The 20,114-nt window shown below is 36.7% G+C and overlaps 2 protein-coding genes across 2 annotated transcripts; one reads left to right on the forward strand and one right to left on the reverse strand.

Annotated features, from left to right (window-relative positions):
* The first annotated feature begins 177 nt into the window (after positions 1–177).
* LOC145234583 (uncharacterized) lies at positions 178–8,433 on the forward strand. Its single transcript, XM_080099294.1, has 2 exons — positions 178–3,202; positions 6,749–8,433. The coding sequence occupies exons 1-2, from the start codon at positions 2,835–2,837 to the stop codon at positions 7,095–7,097; spliced, it is 717 nt and encodes a 238-aa protein (XP_079955420.1). The 5' UTR covers positions 178–2,834; the 3' UTR covers positions 7,098–8,433.
* A 1,821-nt stretch (positions 8,434–10,254) lies between these two features.
* LOC145232560 (uncharacterized) lies at positions 10,255–18,333 on the reverse strand. The gene is made up of 9 exons (XM_080097207.1): positions 17,776–18,333; positions 17,326–17,450; positions 15,185–15,242; positions 14,754–14,902; positions 14,304–14,388; positions 13,959–14,059; positions 13,175–13,343; positions 11,675–12,131; positions 10,255–11,252 (listed from the first exon to the last, which is right to left on the reverse strand). Exons 1-9 carry the CDS (start codon positions 17,810–17,812, stop codon positions 10,958–10,960), a joined length of 1,476 nt encoding a protein of 491 aa, XP_079953333.1. The 5' UTR covers positions 17,813–18,333; the 3' UTR covers positions 10,255–10,957.
* Between the last annotated feature and the right edge of the window lie 1,781 nt (positions 18,334–20,114).

Below are 20,114 nucleotides of genomic sequence, written 5' to 3' on the forward strand. Positions count from 1 at the left end.
ATCTTTGAATTCGATTTTAATTATTTAATAAAGTCATATATGAAAATAAACACGTTACGTTTAAGTCTAATAAATTATTGTGTAAAACAAACATCATTTTAAGCTGCTTACTGAAACTGGCGAGCTTTGTGAATTGACCTAGTTAAAGCACTTTGTCGTAACTTAGTATATTTTTGTATATTTTAAAGAAGTTATTTTCGAAGAACGAATGAAAGTGTTTATGTACTTTTTGAAACTCAAATACGTTTACATTATAATACCAAATCAACAAATTTCTTAAACAAAGTTGCCAAAATTACCCAAAAAGTCTCCAAAGTTTAAAAAAATTAGACATTTGATGTTGTTTTTCGTGGTAAAATAATTATTTGTTCGCGAAAACCAAGATAATTATGTAATTCGAAAATTAGCATTTTTGTGGCAATGACGCCTCTCCCGATTGCGCCATGTTATGTAATGTTGTTGGTGTGACTGGGCAAGTCCCAGTTTGAGTAGGTGCCTGTAAGATTTCTGTAAAAAAGTACCTTAATAAGGCAATAAGGTCAAGAGAAACGTTTTGGGATAATGCTACAATTAAAATGCAAACAGATCACCTAATAGCCCATCGCTTTAGGCAAAATTGTAGTTTGAATTTGAGCTTAAATTGACGTGTGCACGTGACAAAACCATACCTCTTTTTACCGGAACACCATGAGTTTACACTTTCTTATTTAAGTGAATAAATTGCATTTAGCTGTGCAAGCTTAGGTTTTTGCGATACACACTAAGAGATCGAAATCCGGTTTAATTCAGGATAAAATTCATGATGTTAAGATAATCTGAATTCCAGTGAGGTTTGTTAAAAAATGTAAACGATAAAAGGATTTTTAATTTGCAACTAAAATTCAAACAAGTCTATATAAAACACTGAATCTAAAACTTTTCCTTTACAATGGTATTATTCATGTACTAAATTGCTCAGAGTTTTGACACTGTAATATGCCTTTGGCGGTGAATAATAATTCAAAATTGTCGATATATGGTGCAACACCCGCTAATTACAAATCTGATAATTATCGAAATTCTATGCAAAGTTGTGAGATCAGTATTAAATCGTAAGTTACAACATTTCTTGTTTTGGGGAAACGGGTAGATGTTTTTGAATTAAAATGAATTGTCGGAAAAACATACAATATTATTACAAAGATATATGAGTGTTCTGCTATTTTTTTGAATAATATATATTTTAAATAGGTTATTGTGTACCTAGGACAAGTATTGTTAGGGCATTTGCAGGTTAAAGTTTAATTTTTTTGTGTAAAATGTATATCTTTGAATTGTTTTACAAAGTTAAAATTGATTTGAGTTTATTTCCGTGATTTTTGTAGATTTCAAGACAAAGTCGCATAAAAACAAGGCTTATATCGTATCGTTCAGACATTATGAGTGGCAACAGATTATTAAGAGTAACAAATAAGTGGCAAAACTAAAACGCTTGTTATCGGTTTAGTACTTCTTTGTACCAAATTTGTCATTCTTGGCATGTTGTGTTTCATACAATAATATTTTAGGGGATTCCTTTTGTTTTTGTCTTGGGTTTATTCGCCCATATGGCTTTAGCGAGTAACAATAAAGGTAATTGTACAAATAACAAACGTTCTTTCGTATAAAAAAACACTATTTATCATTATTATGATAAAATTTAGCATCATCCAAAAAACAACAAGAAATTTATTTCAAAAGATTGAATGGCGGTTTATCTTTGTCATAACTCATAATATTCCTTTGCCCAAATTTTTTACCACCTGTGGATGCGGCAAAGTCACGTAGACCGTCACTCAATCCTTTCAACAACATGTTTACCACATATAGTCAGTTTCACATGGTTGCATAATTGTCCAAAACAATTTTGTTTCTTTCAGTCATCAGCAGTAAGGCAGCATTGAGAAACCGTTTTTCTGTCAAGTCACCCGTGGACACGCTTAAATGCTTCCACGTTTTTTGAATCAGTCGTTTTCTTCGTACGACAACGGGACAAGAGAAACACTCTGTTTCGTCATAATCACGTTGCGTTGTAGCTTTAAGCAGTCATAACTTATTTGGCAGTCGGTTTTACAGCCTTGTGGTTTATGTATAAACTGCTAACTTGCTACTGCTTAATGAAAGTTTAGAATGAACTTGCTTTAACGGCAGGCCTGCATAGTGCGTATGTTAAGTAAGGATAGTAATTTGTTTATAGATGTGCGGTTGTAATACACTAGGTTACAACAATTGAATACGACAGAATAAGCTTTTCAGTCTCAAATTACAGGACAGAATTTGTTTTGAAGTTTACGTGATGTGGTTTACATATGCAGAATTTGTTTAGAAATTTGTATGTGTTTATAGGCAATGGAAGACATGCCTATTTATGCATATCCTTCAATATCTGTTAACTGTATGTATCAAGGTTTCAGTAACAAAGACGTGTCTTATAAAACGCTAAACAAAATGAAAAGCATCATTTGATTGGTTTTGTTGCGATTACCGTAGTCAGATAGAAATTAATTTGGCTTAACCTTGTAATTTCGATTTTGGTCTCCGGGGCACAAAATTGTCAATTGTTTTTGAAAAGGGTACAACAGTACAACTAAACTCGTTAAAGTGCCTCCCGGAAAACCAACTAAGCGATCTTATGTCTTGCTTTAATAGCACTTGATACGATGGCAAGGAAATGAACAGCGACTATAGTGTTTCCAGTAAATAAAACTTCCTTAACCGCTAGTACCGTTCATACATTTTATCACTACCATTTTTTCTCGCACAGAAAAAATATAGCGCGTATATATATAAGTAGGATATTGATTTAAAACCAAACCATGCGGACCGCTATTTTTGTGTATTTCATTTTCCTGAGCGCCACAGCATCTCAGGCTTCTCTTTCGCTCTTGGAACGCGTCACACGCAGCCAGAGAGCCGTCAACTCAACCGTCGAGGATTTAGTTGCCCAGACGTCAAACCAGTCAACTGTAACAGCACTCACGACGACCATAAGGCCGCCATCGATCGATTCGAATAACTCTGAGACAAAGAGGACTGTAGTGGTCGGCGTTGTTGCAGTTGGATTGCTGTTGCTTATGGCTTGCCTTACTCAATTTCGAAGGTCATTGGCAAGAAGATTATGTTGCTGTTGTATTTCCCATGAGAAGGAAAGTGAAAAAGAAATTGAAGACGAACCAGTTAAAACGTAAGTTAACGCTTCAGGTTTTTGTAAGTGATTTAGTTGGATATATATCGATAAACACAGTATCATATTATCTGTTGGCACTTGCTTTTTGTTAAAAAGGTACTTCAGAGTCTTATTGGAGTCAGTTTATTAATCGTATACTGTGAAACATTTAAAATTCGTTTGATTTAAACACACTTGAAGGCTGAAATTACCACTGTCTCCAGCTATACCAATGATTCATCATCAAAAGAAAACGTTTTACATTGTGTTTACCAGTCCATAACTTCAATTTGCATGCTTAAAGCCGATTCACCTATTCTAACTCGGCCGGTCGCGTTGGTATTTGCGGTTTAAACATGCGTTGGTTTATATCGTGTAAGGTTTAGTGGCACTAAATTGCCAATAGCGTTGCTTGTCCTTTAACGAAACCGCGTACCAATTAGGCTGATCAATCTAAAATGTTAAGTTTTGCACGGCCTTTGAATCTGTTTTGCACGAAATGTGCAAAATGTACAACCGCTATTATATGTTGCACGATATTTAAAGCCAACAAAGCCTTGTGGGATTTGAAAAAAATACCATAGCATCGTTAAAAATCGTAACCATGGCAGCGATTGACAACTATCATTATTGGATTTCTGTAAGACCCCTATTAAGCCTCTACCAGAAGCTTCAATATGTTTTATTTAAGCCCTCGTTTCTCAGCCTTGCCATGTTAAGTACAACTTCACCAGTGACGGTTAACGATGCTTAATGACGTCATTTTCAAACCACAGAAATCGTGCTCTGCGTTGTATAAGGTTGGGCCCGTCAAGTATCATAGCCGCTGTGACCAAATATGTCTAGGTCTCGTAAATTTGGTCGTAAATCTGTAATGTAACAAATGAAAGCAATATTACTGATTAAAATAGATTTCATTTGCTCATAAATTTTGTCTGTTGCTACGTTTTTTTATTGTAAATTGATGTTTTTGTATTTCTGTACTGTTAAAATCCCCTAATTTCTTTGTGTTATATGTAATTGGTTTATCTACTATATCAGTGGTTCTTAACCTTTTTCCTTGATGCACCCCTTTCAAATCACTAACCAATTTTCGCACCCCCTTTCAAATCACTAACCAATTTTCGCTCCCCCTTCTGTAATTGCTTAAATAGAATAGACCTAACCAACCTTAATGATTCAGCATCCCCGGGGGTGCGTACACCCCAGGTTAAGAACCCCTGTACTATATGTTAAAATTTGGGGTAAATTTCAATTCTAATTTCAATTAACCAGTGAAGGCTCATAGTACCCTAACTTGATGAAAAATACGTTTTATGGAGGTGCAAATTTGAAAATTCATATTGGTTATCACAAAGCTATTATTACACGTTACCAAAATAAACCGGGCGCACCCAGGCTTAAAGAGTTAGCCAAGCGAAACGATGTACGTAAGACGCCTTTACGTTCTGTTCAACCAAACATTCACTACTTTTCAAACCTTTTGATTCAAATTTAAAATGGGAGTTTTTCGTTAACGGATGACAGCTTCAATTACATGCCATGCCCTTATTATAATGCAACACACCTTAAGTGAACGGCACCGATTCAGGAAAAAGTTTTTTTACGTTTACGGAAAACTTCCAGACTTCAATGAGACCCATATAAAATTGATTAACAAAATAAAAAAGTTTGATTATGTTAGTGACCATGTCTGGTGATGGTAATTCCGTTTTCTGGAAAAAAACAAACTTAAAGCCAAATTACCAAATATCTTGGGTTAGTTGTGGTACAACATTTGCTAAATGCACATTTATCTCACTTTTATACATGGATTACCCACCCCAGTTACTGGCGTATTAAATTGATGGTTGTTTGTTTGAATAAGGGTAAACCCTCCATGACGCCATAATAGGAATCACAGTTGGTTGCGCGCGACTTGACTGGCGTTTCTCGTCATCCGTTGACCTTTCAGATCAGGGGTTGTCGATCTTTATGCCCCAACGCCCAGTTTTTACTTTAGATTTTTATGAAAGCCTTTCACCCACACAAATAGTTTGGACAGAAATAATGTATTGTTGGACCAACAATCCTATTTCCCACCCAATTCCACAAACGCCCAAAAACAAACGATGGGTGTTACCGCCCGGCTTCCTGGTTAAATTTTTAGCCCAGTGCCCCCTGTACTTTTTTAATGTCGGCGATTTAAAGCGAATACAGTTTAATATGTGAGTTATGTAGCCTTATATCACTGATGATGTCATGAATATTTACCGAAACATTTAAACAATAAAGCATGACGCTTTTTACGTATATTTGGGGCGTTATATCCGTCATTAAATTTAAATATATTTTGTAAACACTGTTGGCGCTCAAATTTTGGTTCATCCAGGTTTGCCAGAGACAATTAAGCAACAAAATATGCGTTCATTATAACCATTTGTAGTTTTGTTTGGAGTAGGATAAGGCTTGCGTGGTTGACCAGTCCCCTTATATTTCGAGTAGCGTCATGGGTGCTTTAACTGAACGATACCGAGTATTGTGCTTCAATGCACACCAGCAGCAAATTGGAAAGTACATGTTAAAAATAAACAATTGTCTATTTGCTTTACTTGGAGTAATGGTTTTCGTTTGCCAATATTCGAGATTTCTGTTTCCTACTTTCGTTTTTACAACACCCTTTACAGATCCACAAAATTCTAAACCAACAAGCTATAAGACGCACAAGACCCCACTCAAACGATTCTAGTCATTAAAAAAGCGCATTTATTTCATGTTATTACCTAACGTTTACTCGAACGCATATAGTAACCAGAAATTTTTAACTTAAATTTAAAAATTCTTTTGAATTTCCGGTTTTAGCGACTTTTGGCGGAAGTTTGCATCATGTAACCTGAAGTAAAAGAAAAAGCCCTAATTTAGAAACAACAGAAGTGTTTAGGATTTGGGCTAATACGTGCTCTTCAACATTCCAGTACATGAACCCTTATCGAATTGCCTGTGGGCATTCAAACGCTTGATTTAGCCGGCTACAGATAATCAAACAAATTTGGTGTTTAGCTGGAACTGGGTTAAATACTTCAGGCGAATATTACTTTTTCCGCGAACTGCATTTGATGGTGCACGTTTTCTTGTTGGGTTATCACCAACTGTGTGTCGCATATACATGTTTCACACAAACCTAAGTGTCTTGTTTACAGCTTGGCCATTTTTGAAGATAACACATTTTTTGCAAATTTGTTACAAATTCCAGATCGATCGTTTTTGTTTTGTTAGTGACCTTGTTAGGTTGCTAGCGTGTGACATTGCGAAAACCATAAATAAATGGATTCAGTAAATCAATTTAAGTAAATGATGTTTCATACATAAATCATGTTTCATGCCCTTTATATTTTCCTCAAAGTATGCCAAACTCTTCCCTCAAGAAAAAGTACAGCCTTTATGTTTATAACAGAAAGTTGACTTGCTTTTTAGATACTTTTTCGGGGTCATTGTTACGAAAAATATAATTTTGACACGCTGTGTTATATTGCACAACCTACAGTCTTTACAGCAAGTTGTAATCTAATGTTATTTATTTTACAGACCAGAAGCTTCAGACGAAATCTACGTGCACTACGATTTGTGGGAACGGGAACCGGAAGTGAAAACAGTCTCGGGCACAATCGCGCGTCTGACGTCACAACCAGCCACGCGTCATATTCGACCTAAAGACAGTCGGTCTGTGACGTCATACAGGCGGTCGTTTCGTCAGTTTGTCAAGGAAAAAGGCGGAACGTCGAGTGAAAGCGACGGTTTACCGCACTATTATGACATCACAAAGAACAACCCAGTGTCACGTGATCCACCACCCTCGTACGGTGATTTGCCAGCAACGAGCGGTTTGGCAGCTGGCCACGTGAACGGAACTTTTGTGGCCAACGAATCGGGATAGACCATTAATGGTTATAGGCAGTGGTGGGATTCAGTCGGTTCGCACCGGTTCTATAGAACCGTCTCACGAAACTTTATGAGATCAGCGAACCGGTTAGCATTACTGGTTACTGTCAATGGACTTTTTGTAACAAAACCGGCTGAAAAATATGACTTTTGTGATAGAACCATCTGCCAAAAAAAATGAATCCCACCACTGGTTAAGGGTTGGGACTATCGTTAAATTTTAAGCGACTTTTTATACCGCTGTACTTACACCATAAAAAGTGGAAATGTTTTCCACATTTTTATCTTAATTTTATTTCTTAAAATTTTATTTCTTTCCCAATTTGGTTCATTGCTTGGCTCAAACAACTCACTAATCAAGAACATTTCATATAATGTTGGTTCAGTTTACCATCACACGGACTTGAAATAAAAAAATGTGTTTTATTTTACCACATAAATCTGCTCGAACTGCCCTACAAGGGCTGCGCAGCTTGCAAAAAGAAAAATATATACCTATTATCTTTTTGCCCGGCATGCGTCTTTAAACCTTAAATTATTGTTTCTTTGAAGTTCCTGTATCCTGCAGTACAGTCCTAACTACAGAGGTTGTATTTAATAACCTTTTTGTGTTGCGCGACCTGAGTGTTTTAATTTGTGCAAAAAAAAACATTCATATATAGTGATGTTTTTCAAATTGCCTTTGCAGTTCCCTTCTGTTGTGTTACTAAAAATGTATTTCTCGTCGAATTTCGCTTATATACTGCCAATTTGTTGGTATTTTCTATGCACCATGCTTTTTATGCCGTATTAAATCCCGTTTTTGTTTCCCTATGACCATAGTGACAAATCACAACAAAACTAAAATGCATCGTTCACAAACATCTAATGTGGCATATCCAATCATCCCATTCAGGCCTTATAAAAGTTTTTAAGCCGTGATACCAAATCAAGTCGATCTCTAATGTTATTTCCATGCAACATGGCCTAGGATAGAAAAATGTAGCATTTCAACCCACGAATGTATTTAGCCCATCCGGCTTGCGTTCAAATTCCATACACCGATGACTTTCCCTCATGCTACACATGTCACATGTAAGTTAGGCAGTTTGTGTATAACCTTATCCCAGTATTTTGTCAAGGTGTCGGCGGGCCCGGCTATCTAAGCTGTACATTTGTAGATAAGCATCGATTTCTGGTGCATTTGTTGTTTTTTGTTTGTTTTTCACCTATTTGTATCATTTCCGGGCGTCAAAGTTACTGAGGCATTTCACTGCCAATATTTTTCAATGGCGTTTTTGTTGTTGAGTTTTTTGTACACTGTGGACTTCAAACACGAAATTGTGCACAGATTTTTACGAAAATTTATAACACTACACAAAAGCAAATGAAAGTTTTGTATGCGCCAACAGGCAGTGTTGTGAGGCTTGAAGTCAGAAGGTTGTTGTGAGGCTAATCGGGGATATTTTCTATGTAACACTTTACCTAAAATATAAGGCAATGTTGTAGTTAGATATAGGTATACAACCAGCTTAAAGCATTCACCTGCGGGTACTAATTAGAACAAATGGTTTGGTTGAACATATAGCTTCACATCAATCAGTCTAGCAAACGGGCTCGAAATAAGACCCAAATCCGAAAATGCAAGCCCAAAATTGGTTTTGCTCCGAAAATCTTTCTAAAACGCTAACGTAAGATTTATTAGAGAAAAATTGTCACAGAAATGTAACCAACTAAAAACAAGTCCAATTTAGATCCATTTTTTAAACAGGGGCCTGACTAATAAGTATGATATTGGAATTAAGCTCATTAACAATCTTGTAACATTTTTGCCAATCAATGTGAATTTAACTTTGTAAGGCAAACGTAACAATTGTTTTGTGACGTATCAGCCGGTAAAACAATTAGTGTTCCATTGGTTGGGCTAAATTGCCCGCTTGCCTTGTGTATGTTGCAATCTGTGTAGCTTACCTCGTAGTAAGTGCGTGTTTGCTGTCTATAGGTGTAATATATGTCAAAGCACCCAGACAAGGAATGTAATACTGTTGTTTGGTTGGCGGCTAGAAAATTATAAGTTGTTCTGATTCTTGACTGAGATTTGAGCTGCCTATTTTGCATTGTAGTGGTAAGTTAGGCTTTAACTTATGTTTGTATAGTCTTGATGTCTAAACCTGAAAAATATTTGCTCATTATGCAGGATGTGTTCGGTCTTTCAAATCAATATGTATATATATGCGTTTTTGTTTTCTTGCAGCAGTACATTTTTATTTTGACACGCCGTGTTACATGCACTCCTTCTGGGGTTCTTCGTAGCCTAAAAATAGCATTTATTTTTCGTGTGCAAGGTGCAGCTTGTCAACATTCCCCAGTCCCCGAAAGGGTAAACACCTTCCGGGTAAACAGACTATTTCTTTTCAACGTGAAATCTCATTTCACGTGACTTCCAGAGTGATCACGTTACCTAGGTTGCGTCACGGAATTTAGAATTACGTCAGTTCTAGGCAGTAGAATGCAAATGTGCGCACTGAACTAACTATTAGTCCGAAAACAGTATTTGCATAGATTTTTAGGGAACAATTAGTTAGACACATCATTAATTCTCAAATTATTATTAATCATTAGTTGTTTTTTAGCACTTCATTCAAAATGGAGGTATTGGTCGTATGTATGTTTTTTTAACTTTTCCAATGCAACTTTCTCGATACGAAATCTACATTTTTGTGGTATGCTGTATTTTCTTAGGTGCACGTGCGCAACTTATAAATAGAATTTGGGTTTGAAGATTACCGCCTTATTACGGACAAATCGTGACAAGATATGATCTTGTAGTTTCGCCGGCGATAAAATGAGTAGAAATCTTTTGGTGTTTGGTTTCACATAATTTTTTGCATTTTTGTTTCACATAATTTTTTGCATTTTTGCTGCGATTGTCATATTGATGCTCGAAACTGCCGCTTTAAAGTTACGCCATACCATAAAAACTAAAAAGCGTATTAGATGAAGGGTTTAGCAAAAGTTAACGAAAAAAATTGGTACATGTTAATGAATTTGTTTGGAAAAATAATAAGGTATTGGATATATTTTGTTTTAAAAAATTCTAAAGACATGTTTGGTTGTTTTTCTTCTAATCTTCGCCGCCTTTTCTTCCTGTTATTAGCTGTTAAAAACCGCGATACCAATGGCAAAAACTCTATTTGCATCATTTACACTCGTAACGGGCATGAAAATACTTGACACACACAAAAATACGATAAAAATGCGAGAAAGAAAACGAAACATGAGGGACAGGCGATGTGGCAGCCAATAGATAAATTAATGTTCGTCAATTGGTACCATAAAAGTAAGGAACTTCCACAATAATATCATATTTTCAGAAATAGCCAACAGAATCTCAGTTTTGACAAAGCAACAGTGTGATTTTACGCACGTTGATATGACAAAGACATTTTATGGTACATAAATTTGTTGCTGCTTTTCATAATACGGAAACTTTTTTGCGTTGTTTTAAAAACTGCAACACCTTTCAACAAGATAATAACCTTTTTTGCAATCCCGAATTGGATTATTAAAAAAATGTTTGTTTGTCGTTATTTGTAACAAATATTGATACCATGATAAAAAAGACAGAATTGTGCTAACACAGTAGACAAGTATCTTAACAAGATAAAACAAAATGTGAAAAAAAAATGAGTTTGTTAAAATTACATAAAAATCCCAAGTTTTACGTTGCAATAAGCTTAGCACCAGCATTAATAGCAAGGTAGTTCGCAAATTGAGACCAGCTAGCATTGTTTTTTTACTTGTTTGTTTAAAAGTTTTGATCATGCATTTAGATATCAGTATCATATATAGTCCACAAGTTTCAACCTATCTTCTCTACCAGGCGTTCACATACTGTTGTGCGAGATCATAATCTAACATTTGCGATTTCGCTCTTTTCATCTCACTTCGGCTCTTGTGTGACCTCATGTGGACTCTCTGTTTCAAGGTTTTCAAATCGACTTTGTATTCAACCGACGACAGGTCTTGGTATTTTGGCCGTTGAATGGTGTTGCTCTCTTCAGCTGTCAGGTTGTCGATGACGCTGTGGGGTCTCGCGCTCACCCACTTGGGGCTACGAGCAGGGGAAGTACCCCCGTTGCTGCCGTAGTCGCTAGTGCTGCTCGTCGATCTATAAAAATTAGAAAAATAATGGGTTGCTTTTCATTTCATTGTAATAATAACTTCTATCTCTGATTTGGAGTAACATAAGCTTTTGTTAATTTATCAAGAAGATATAAAATCATTGCTGTAGGAGATTTAAATGTAGTCAACTAAAAAGCATTATTAAATCTGACTTAACTAAACCGTTTTTTTGTTTATGGATTTCATTATCAGGACGTTGTTTAAACGAAAATGGAATGTGGCATAAAAAAATTTAAGGTTTGGGGATTTTTTTTAAAAAAAACGTTGTAAATGTTCTTTTTTTTCGGCCAACGGATAAATGAGACTTAAATTGTTGAATCCTCTGGTTTAATGTCACCAGCCAAGTTTTTCAAACTTAATTTTGAATTTTTATTTATTTATTGCTACACTTAGGTGTGTTTCACTTACCCTGGTCCTGTTTTCTTTTGAGAGTCCCCAATTCGTTTTAGAGTCGATTGACCCAAGTTCGACTCCGGCAGTGGTGTTTCATCTAACTCTTCACAATCGCTTATATTTGTTTCATCATAAAGTTGACGACCTCCACTCAATACGATTTTCGAGTGTCTTAGTCGTTCCACTGGCTTTGGTTTCTCTAGTTTACTTAACTGACGCTTTATTTCTTTCTTAGCCTTGGCTGTTCGCTGACGCCGGTTAATTCGGTCAAAGAAACTCAAATCGGTGCTAATCACATCGGGATTTTTCGGTTTTCCGAAGCTGAGGTCGGGAGTAGACATGGTCATCTTTTTCATGAAGCTTAAACTTCGGGAAGGACGACGCACGGGAACTGAGGTTGGTGGCGGAGGCTCATATCGGAGTAGAGGAGGGGAAATGTACGGTCGGGCTAGGGTAGAACTGCTGTCGGCCGCTGCATATGCATAACGGAAATTATTATAGTTAAATCCCGGTTCCACAGATCTGTTAAAGGGGTGGTGGCGTAAAACAATCAGCTTGACAAAAAGCATTCCCACGCACCATGATAAAGGCAAAGAGTAGTGTACTGGGCTGATATTAAACTGCATACTTGTGCGTAGTTCAGTGGTTCCCAAACTTTTTCATATTTTTTTCAAAACGGTCCCTTTGCCATTATTTCGAGGGCTCGCGGTCCTTAAGCCTAAATGTGTATTTCATAAAAACGAAAGTTGATTGAAGTATTTTAGCTAGTTATGCAAAATTGCGCATAACAATCATCCAAAGACAGCATATGACATCACAGACAGGACAAAAAACATTACGATTATGCGCGAACAATTGCATTTTTGATAGTTGTCATTCAATAAAGGCCATTGTTTAGCAATGGAGACAGTCGATTCTCAATTCTACTTTGATTTAAACTTATTTAGTGGCACAAACTGACGCCAAATAAGATTATAGAATTACTTCAACCGCTTCGCGGTCCCCCCAAAATTGCCTCACGGACCCCAAAAGGACCGCGGACCCCAGTTTGGGAACCGCTGGCGTAGTTAGTTTAACATACATTCGAGAGTAAAACAAAATGTTTTTGGTGAAAGGTTTATTTGAGAATTAAATTTCGTTCAAACCAACTACAAATAGTTTGAGACAGAGTTGTAACCGAGACGGGTTTCGGGCTTAGGATTTTTTCCAAATGGTGTTACTAATCCCCAACAGCCCGAAAACGTCTTGCTTAGGCTGTTGTGTGTTATTGTCCCTTGTGTGCGTCTTCTTATTACATACCTGTCTTTGGGCCCTAAACAAGCTTCTCAAAAACGAATCGGGTTTGTGCCGTGCTTCGAGATTATACATTCGGGTTTGGGCTTACAACTCTGGTTACCAGACGTTTTTTCGCCTTTTATTCATATGGAATTTGTTTTAAACACTTGGTATCTTTAGAGCATGAACAGTTATCATTGGAAAACCCTAATACATCTAGTTGCAATGTACGTTACTTACGTTTTGCGGTGGTGACGGGGGCACTTCCAAATTCAAGTTGACCGTTTAAGTGTCTGGCAGAGGGCGCAATACCGTGCCGTTGAAAGAAGTCATCCGTGTCTTCATCAACCACGAGCAGGTCAACGCTATTCGATCCGCGGATTTTAGCAATGATAAACGCATGGCATTCCTATAAAAAAATTTTTATTTAAAGTTACAATATATTCCACATTATAGTCAACATCCCGAATTACTGTCAGAAGGGATTAAGGGGAATCGAACGGGAAAGTACAAGTCAAAAACCCGACCTTGTCCCTATTATTTTTAAATATTGAACATTGAATATGTCATTTTAAAAAATACGACACAAATGGGGACCGAGTACGCAAGTAAACTCGAAGTTTTTCAAACTCCCGAACCATACAGGTTTAAGCGTCCACCAGGTTGCATATTCATCCAAGCTTTAAAGAAGCCAATCGTTCTGAGTGGGCGAAAAATTCTTTAAAACAACGAGTATTTTGTCTGGTTGATCGATAACTTTGTTAAACACAAGAGACGACAAAAAGCTGTGAAACTGTTGTGACAAACCACAACATATAGCGTAAATATCAGAGCAAAAATTCATGGGTCACTGGGTTAATTGCAGTTCTTAACTCCAGGCCAATAAGCATGATCGTCAATGCACTACTTCTTTGTTTGAGATTTCAAAACTACCAAAAATTGAACGATAAATCTAAGGAGATTTGGTAATTGTTATTCATGGACGCTCGCTATGGAAAACAGATGAACCACTATTTTCTCCCACCTTTTCAATATTCACGCCATTTACTTCAATAACTCGGTGACCAGTTCGTAATCCAGCTGCATATGCTACTCCACTCTTCTCAACAGATCCAACAAAATGACCTACACACGACACAAAAATGTATGTCATATGGTTTTAGTAAGAAACCCAGCCTTTTTAGCATCGACTAAAGGAGTTTCGAAATTGTTCAAAATTAGTTAACTATAAATGGAACTCCATTGAACTTATTCATTGCATTGCAAGTTCTAACAATAAAATTCAGTCAAAAGTTTTTACGCTTTCTCTGTAGACAATTACATTTTTTGAAAGCCTTATGTACAAAAAATGTATGTTTCAAGTTTGTACCTGCCGTTCCTCGTAATTGTTGTCGGTATCTTCCCGTTTCCATGCGTTTAGATTTTCCCACTGTCTGAAGGATAAAGTCAAAACCCTGCAAAATAATATGTTTTAGTTTGTCAGAAAAATTAAACGATGAACAAAAACTATAAAACATCATTTGACATTGTTACATTTTATGAATGGGTTTGGCACTCAGCGTAGCCAACCACCTACAAATTAGTGGCTATATACACGAGTTGGTTTTGAAACACCGCCTTACAGTAATTTACATATGTTTTGGATAAGGTTTTTTGGGGCTATGGACTTTTTTTTGACTCAGGTCCCTAGAACCAGTTATTTAATGAATAAATGTTGCCTTAACATAAATATTTTTACTAAAATACAGTCAATTGTGCAAAAGCGGACAAAAAAACGTTCCAAAACAGAGAACATAATTTGCATTGTAATTCATAATACCTGATTCCTTTTGTTGACTGTAATCAATTTGGGTCTAAGCGATTCATCACAGTTCTCTAGTGGTCGAACTGTCATGCCGTTGCCAGGCTTACGGAAGTAATCACGTGCCGCGTTGCTATGGGCAACTACCAGCTTAACACTTTGTAGGCCTACAAAAAACAATTTGTTTGGTTATATGGTGTCTCATTTAGAGATAAGTAAATTTTACGATACGCAGCTTATAATACTTAATATAAAAGCTGTATAGAAACTTAAATACGCTAAAATAAATGTGTCCACCTTGGGTGCAAACACCGTCAAATTTATGATATTCAGTTTTAGACTAAAAGTTACCCTATTTTACAGAACTCTTATCAATATAGGGTAATGACAGAAAACTCTGGGTTAAATGGTGTCCTGACGTGGATAACCACGTTTCGCTGCATTCTTACCTTGTAATCTCTCCACAACCTCTTTGTGCGACTCGCGTTCCACGTTTAAACCATTCACCTGAAAATTTTAATACAGATCGTAAAAAGAAACACATATAAGTAGAAACAACGATGGGGCAATATTTGTTTTTACACTTTTAGGCTGAAATTTGAACTATTTTAGTACTTTTTAAACGCCTCACCATAAACGTCTTGAGAAATTGGAAATCAGTTTCAAAACCTCTTGCAGTAATTTTTTTTGTTAATATGTTACACCTAAATCATATAGGCCAGGCCCATTGAAGGAAATCAGCCGGTCAGCATTCCCGCATGTCTAATCAGCCGGTCAGCATTCCCACATGTCTAATCAGCCGGTCAGCATTCCCACATGTCAAGTCAAAGGCTAAAAAAATCTAGCGTTCGATGGGATTCGAACCCACGACAGGAGATTCAATGTTTTTTCGCAAAAATATCCAAATTAAAAATACTTCTAGGCGCTAACGAAGATCAGTATTTGTCCATAATAAAGAATCAATAATCATAGAACCCCCCAATTTTGAGAAATGTGTTATTGTCGCAAATCGTTACAATTCGTATAGTCGCGTCATTCAAAACTGTGCTTGCATTGACAGAAAATAAATATATAATAATCTCCTGCCAATATATAATCGTTGACTAAAAACACCATTTTGAATCATTTTTCGAAGAAATCGGTTATCAGACAGGAATCCTATTGGCGACCGCAAGCCCACAGCAGTGTACCACAAGCGTAGAAACATGAAATCCCACGTGATATGGTGGTAATTGGATATTATTTGGCGTGGGGTAATAATCATGAAGCTACGCTATATAATGCGTGGAATTTCCGATCAGCAGCCTCTGTGACGTAAAATTGTGCTTATTTTCCAAACGCCCCCTTCATTAAGTGGTACATAAGAAAGTGAGCGAATTTCCTATTTGTTTTTTTTCCGGCTCTTCGACAAGAGAACATGTCTAATGTAGGTATGTCAATTCCAATAATGCCTATGTTCAGTCAAAGGTTTTTTAAAAGTCCTAACATACACTTTAACAATTTTTACAAAATTTGTTTTCTTTGTTCCGGATTCTACAGGTTAACAAGTTATCTAAATCGGTGATTGAGTAAAAATAGAACAATGTATTACTAGACAAAAAAGTATGACAAAAACACACCAAACCGCTTACTGATATTTCACTTTTTGTAAACGAGACAGAGATTTTATTATATTGCACAAGAAACTTCTAAGCTTATCTCACCACGTCATAATTATATTTGTTCAAAAAGTGATTATGTCGATAGAACACCACTATTTCCGCTATAGTATAAAGTACCCCTAAGTGGCCGCGACCTTTGGGTAACAGGTGTTTATATGTACAAACGCTGTTGTCGTGTAACAATAAATAAACTTTTTGTGGCCCGAAGTCATTTGAACGTAAAGCAAACGTGTGTACGTGATCGTGGTCCTGTCCTGTGTTTAAATTGTTGCTGTCCTAAACGATTGCTGCAGTATTGTAAGCGACCCGGAAATTGAAACCGGAATTCAAAATTAAGCTTACTATTTGAAACTCAACCCGAATCCGAAATGTGTTTAAAACAGTGACGGGCAAGCTACAAGCCCGCAGATATTTTTTAAATTAAACGCTGACAGTTATTAATATGAACAGGCATTGTTTGTTCAAAGACATAACTAACAAGCAAGCACTGTTCACTTGGTAATTGTACACATTCACATCAAACAAATACTAAGTTAAGTTTGTCTATAGTGCTAGGCCATTCCTTTATGTTATTGCATGACAGGGGTCACCAAACCTAAAAAAATCTTTCGTACAGATAAAGTAAATTAATTTTTGAATGCTATTTATGAATATGATTTGACAAACCAAAAAAAAAAAACGGTCGAGGGTCGGATGAAATGACCTTGTGGGTCGTAGTTTGGTGACCCCTGTTGCATGAGTATATGACATTTTTGGACCCCGAATGCAAAATGTTGACCACCACTGTTTCAAAACCAAGAGCGGTATTGGCCCGAAAGTTGTTGGAATTGCGGCACAACTGTCAGGCCCAAAACAAGTCCGTTTTGATCAAACCTTTTCTGACCATGCTGACATATTTACACTTGGCGAAGTCGTTTTGGTCTACATACCTCAATAATCTTGTCTCCAGGCATCAAGTTGGCGTTGCTTGCCGGAGAGGATTTCAAAACGTGAAGCACATAAGTGTCAGTTGTGTCAGTTTCACAACACAGAATAAATCCAAATCCGTTTTCGCCTGTAATAAAGATATAATTTAGTAAAAAATCTATAGACACGGATTGGAAAAGTTACTTAAATAAAATTAAATTCGCAAAGCATCTGTATTTAACAAATTGAACAACAAATGTTTTAACAATCGTTGTTATCTTCAGTGCAAATGGAAATGGTGTAGAGTAAAATTAGGTTTCTTTTTAAGCCTTAGTTCGACTCGGAAAGTCCCTAAAAACGTTTGTTAACAGACATCATTTTCAACAAACTTTATCGGACATTTCTGTCCCAGCATAGAAGTACGTGTCAGTTATATTGAGTACTAAATATTCAATTTGGTCAGCTACTTCTACCTTTCTGGATATGGCAGACACGTTTCTTATTTTCCATGGTAATATCCAGTGACGGACACTTGCACGAAGTAAAATTTGTTTTTAACGAATTAACCTATGTTGATTTCGATCTAAGACACAACAAGAAATGTGTTAACGGCCCAGTAAGGTCGTTTTGTGCTAATTTCCGGAATTAACAAAACCAGCACATTAACCTAGTGTTTTGCAAGAAAATCCGAAATCAGCTGCTTACAATCACCTGACATTCTGTCTTAGTTTTCTCAAACGTAACCCACACTGAGACCAACTTTCAGTTCATAGGAATTCGAGACCTCCATATTCGTATTGGTGGGTTTTGTATGGCCGCGATGGCGCATAGTGAAGGAGGTGCGGTCAAGGCTAATGCGATAGGAGTCATGTTCGCAAGGCCTTATAACGCTTTTAAATAAACAACATTAATTTGTTGCTATAACGACCAGAAGGTTCGATTTGTTAGGCATTGGACACTATCATACATGGTCATACTCTTAAGTCTAAAGAAGGCCATAACGGCCCAAATACAAGTAAAAAGTGGCATGCTTTGTTTCCAAATGATTTGTAAATCCGTATGTCACTTTCAGTGATATAGAAGGCTAAATCAGTCACATTTAACTGCATATAACTGAGTCGTGTGTAACAATAATTACATGGTTCGAGACAAAACGTTACGTCCTAGACCGCCGCAAAAACATGTATCTTTGTCTTTTCGGTCTTTCTTTTCTCATGTAACTTACATGGCATTGAAATTAAGAAAAAGGGCGTTTTAAAGTGGCGCAAGGCAAGCTAAGTTGCCAAGCAAGAAAAGCAAGGTCATGCAGCTAGCGAGTATTACTACTAATACCTAAGTTATTTTTGCAAAATATCTACCTTTCGCTTTGGATTCATATACTTTGTTTAATACTAGTGTACTTCATGTCTACGATTGAATCATCAATGGCATTTTTGCCACAGTAACAACCTATATCGGCTGAACTAAACGACTGCACAAATCTAACCAGTCTCGTACCGGTGTACATATGACATAATGTGGCTAGTATTTCCCATTTCTGCTGCGAAAGCTGATCTGTGAGCAACCAAGCGAGTCTGGTTTCGTTACGGCACCTTGGAAAAGGTAAGCAAATGTTCCCTGTAGCTTTATATGGTCCCACATTTGTCAACTAACCTAAGAAGTAACGTTGACTATCATGTATATTGTTAGTATGGTGTATTGGGACAGCAAATGCATTAAATCTTTACATTTACCAACAAAACTGAAAGTATAGAATACCTTCCTGGCAACTGAACTGTGACAATCAATCTCTTACCAGATTTTTTATCATAAAACTTAAACAAAAGTTGAAATAAGACAAGATTAAATCATCCATAAATCGTTTCAACACAGCTGGACCAAACCACGGCTTTCTACAAACTCCTATCTCTCAGTTTCCGATTTCGGGCGAAAGTCGTGACTCAGTAAAAATCGTCACAAGGTTTCGTGCCGATAACGATTAAGCACTTGGCACAGTTCGTAACCCTTTGTCGAACCGTTCTACTTACTCTGATGACATTTCACTACAAAATTTTTGCAAAAAACGTCAGTTTGTCGGACAATTTGTGTCATGAAACAAAACGTATCTCGTTAAGCGAGATATTAAAAGTCTAGTGTATGTGTTCCATAAGTAGAATAACTTTCATTAAGAAACATGTGCTTGCATTTAAATGACCAAAATATCAATAGGCAAATTTGGTTTGTATAATTTGTACGAACATTGGCATTTGGACGTTTGAACTCCCACCTAACTTTCACGAAAAATGAATGCTTCATAACTAAAAGCGACCAAAATGATCAAAATGCATACGATATGTAGCAACAAACGAGGCTGTACAACAAGCATCTATAAGCACACTTTTATGAGACTTTTTTAAGGCCGAAACCAAGTCAAACAAACTTAAAAAAGTTTACCATTAGCTGCACTTTTCCAATAACAACGACTCATCTAACAGCAACTTTTTTAACCTGGTCTTCTAAACTGAAACAAGGTAACGAAGTACCAGTTATACTGCTGGTCAAACTTTACACTAAACAGTTTATTACTGAATCAAAAGACCGAAGCCGCTCAAACACCTGCTCTCGCGTGTCAAGTCAAGCATAAAATCACGTGTATAACCTCGCGATTACGGTTCGTCGACTTTCACCTCCCAGCCATTCCCAAGTACTGTCATGCTTTCAATCTTCGCATGTTCATATATGGCATATTCCACTGGAGTTCTGGGTATCGTTGGTCACACGTCGTCGTGCAAGATATAATCCGGAAACGTATCGTTACGGAAAGTTGGTATTA

Source organism: Phallusia mammillata, chromosome 6, assembly GCF_965637545.1.
Source record: "Phallusia mammillata chromosome 6, kaPhaMamm4.hap1.1, whole genome shotgun sequence".
NCBI lineage: Eukaryota > Metazoa > Chordata > Ascidiacea > Phlebobranchia > Ascidiidae > Phallusia > Phallusia mammillata.

Coding starts and splice junctions, on each gene's coding strand:
- LOC145234583 (XM_080099294.1), top strand. CDS start 2,835: ATGCGGACCGCTATTTTTGTGTATTTCATTTTCCTGAGCGCCACAGCA. Junction 3,203..6,748: donor GAAGACGAACCAGTTAAAAC/GTAAGTTAACGC, acceptor TTTATTTTACAG/ACCAGAAGCTTCAGACGAAA.
- LOC145232560 (XM_080097207.1), bottom strand. CDS start 17,812: ATGGAAAATAAGAAACGTGTCTGCCATATCCAGAAAG. Junction 14,903..15,184: donor GGTTGTGGAGAGATTACAAG/GTAAGAATGCAG, acceptor TGTTTTTTGTAG/GCCTACAAAGTGTTAAGCTG. Junction 14,060..14,303: donor ACAATTACGAGGAACGGCAG/GTACAAACTTGA, acceptor TGTCGTGTGTAG/GTCATTTTGTTGGATCTGTT.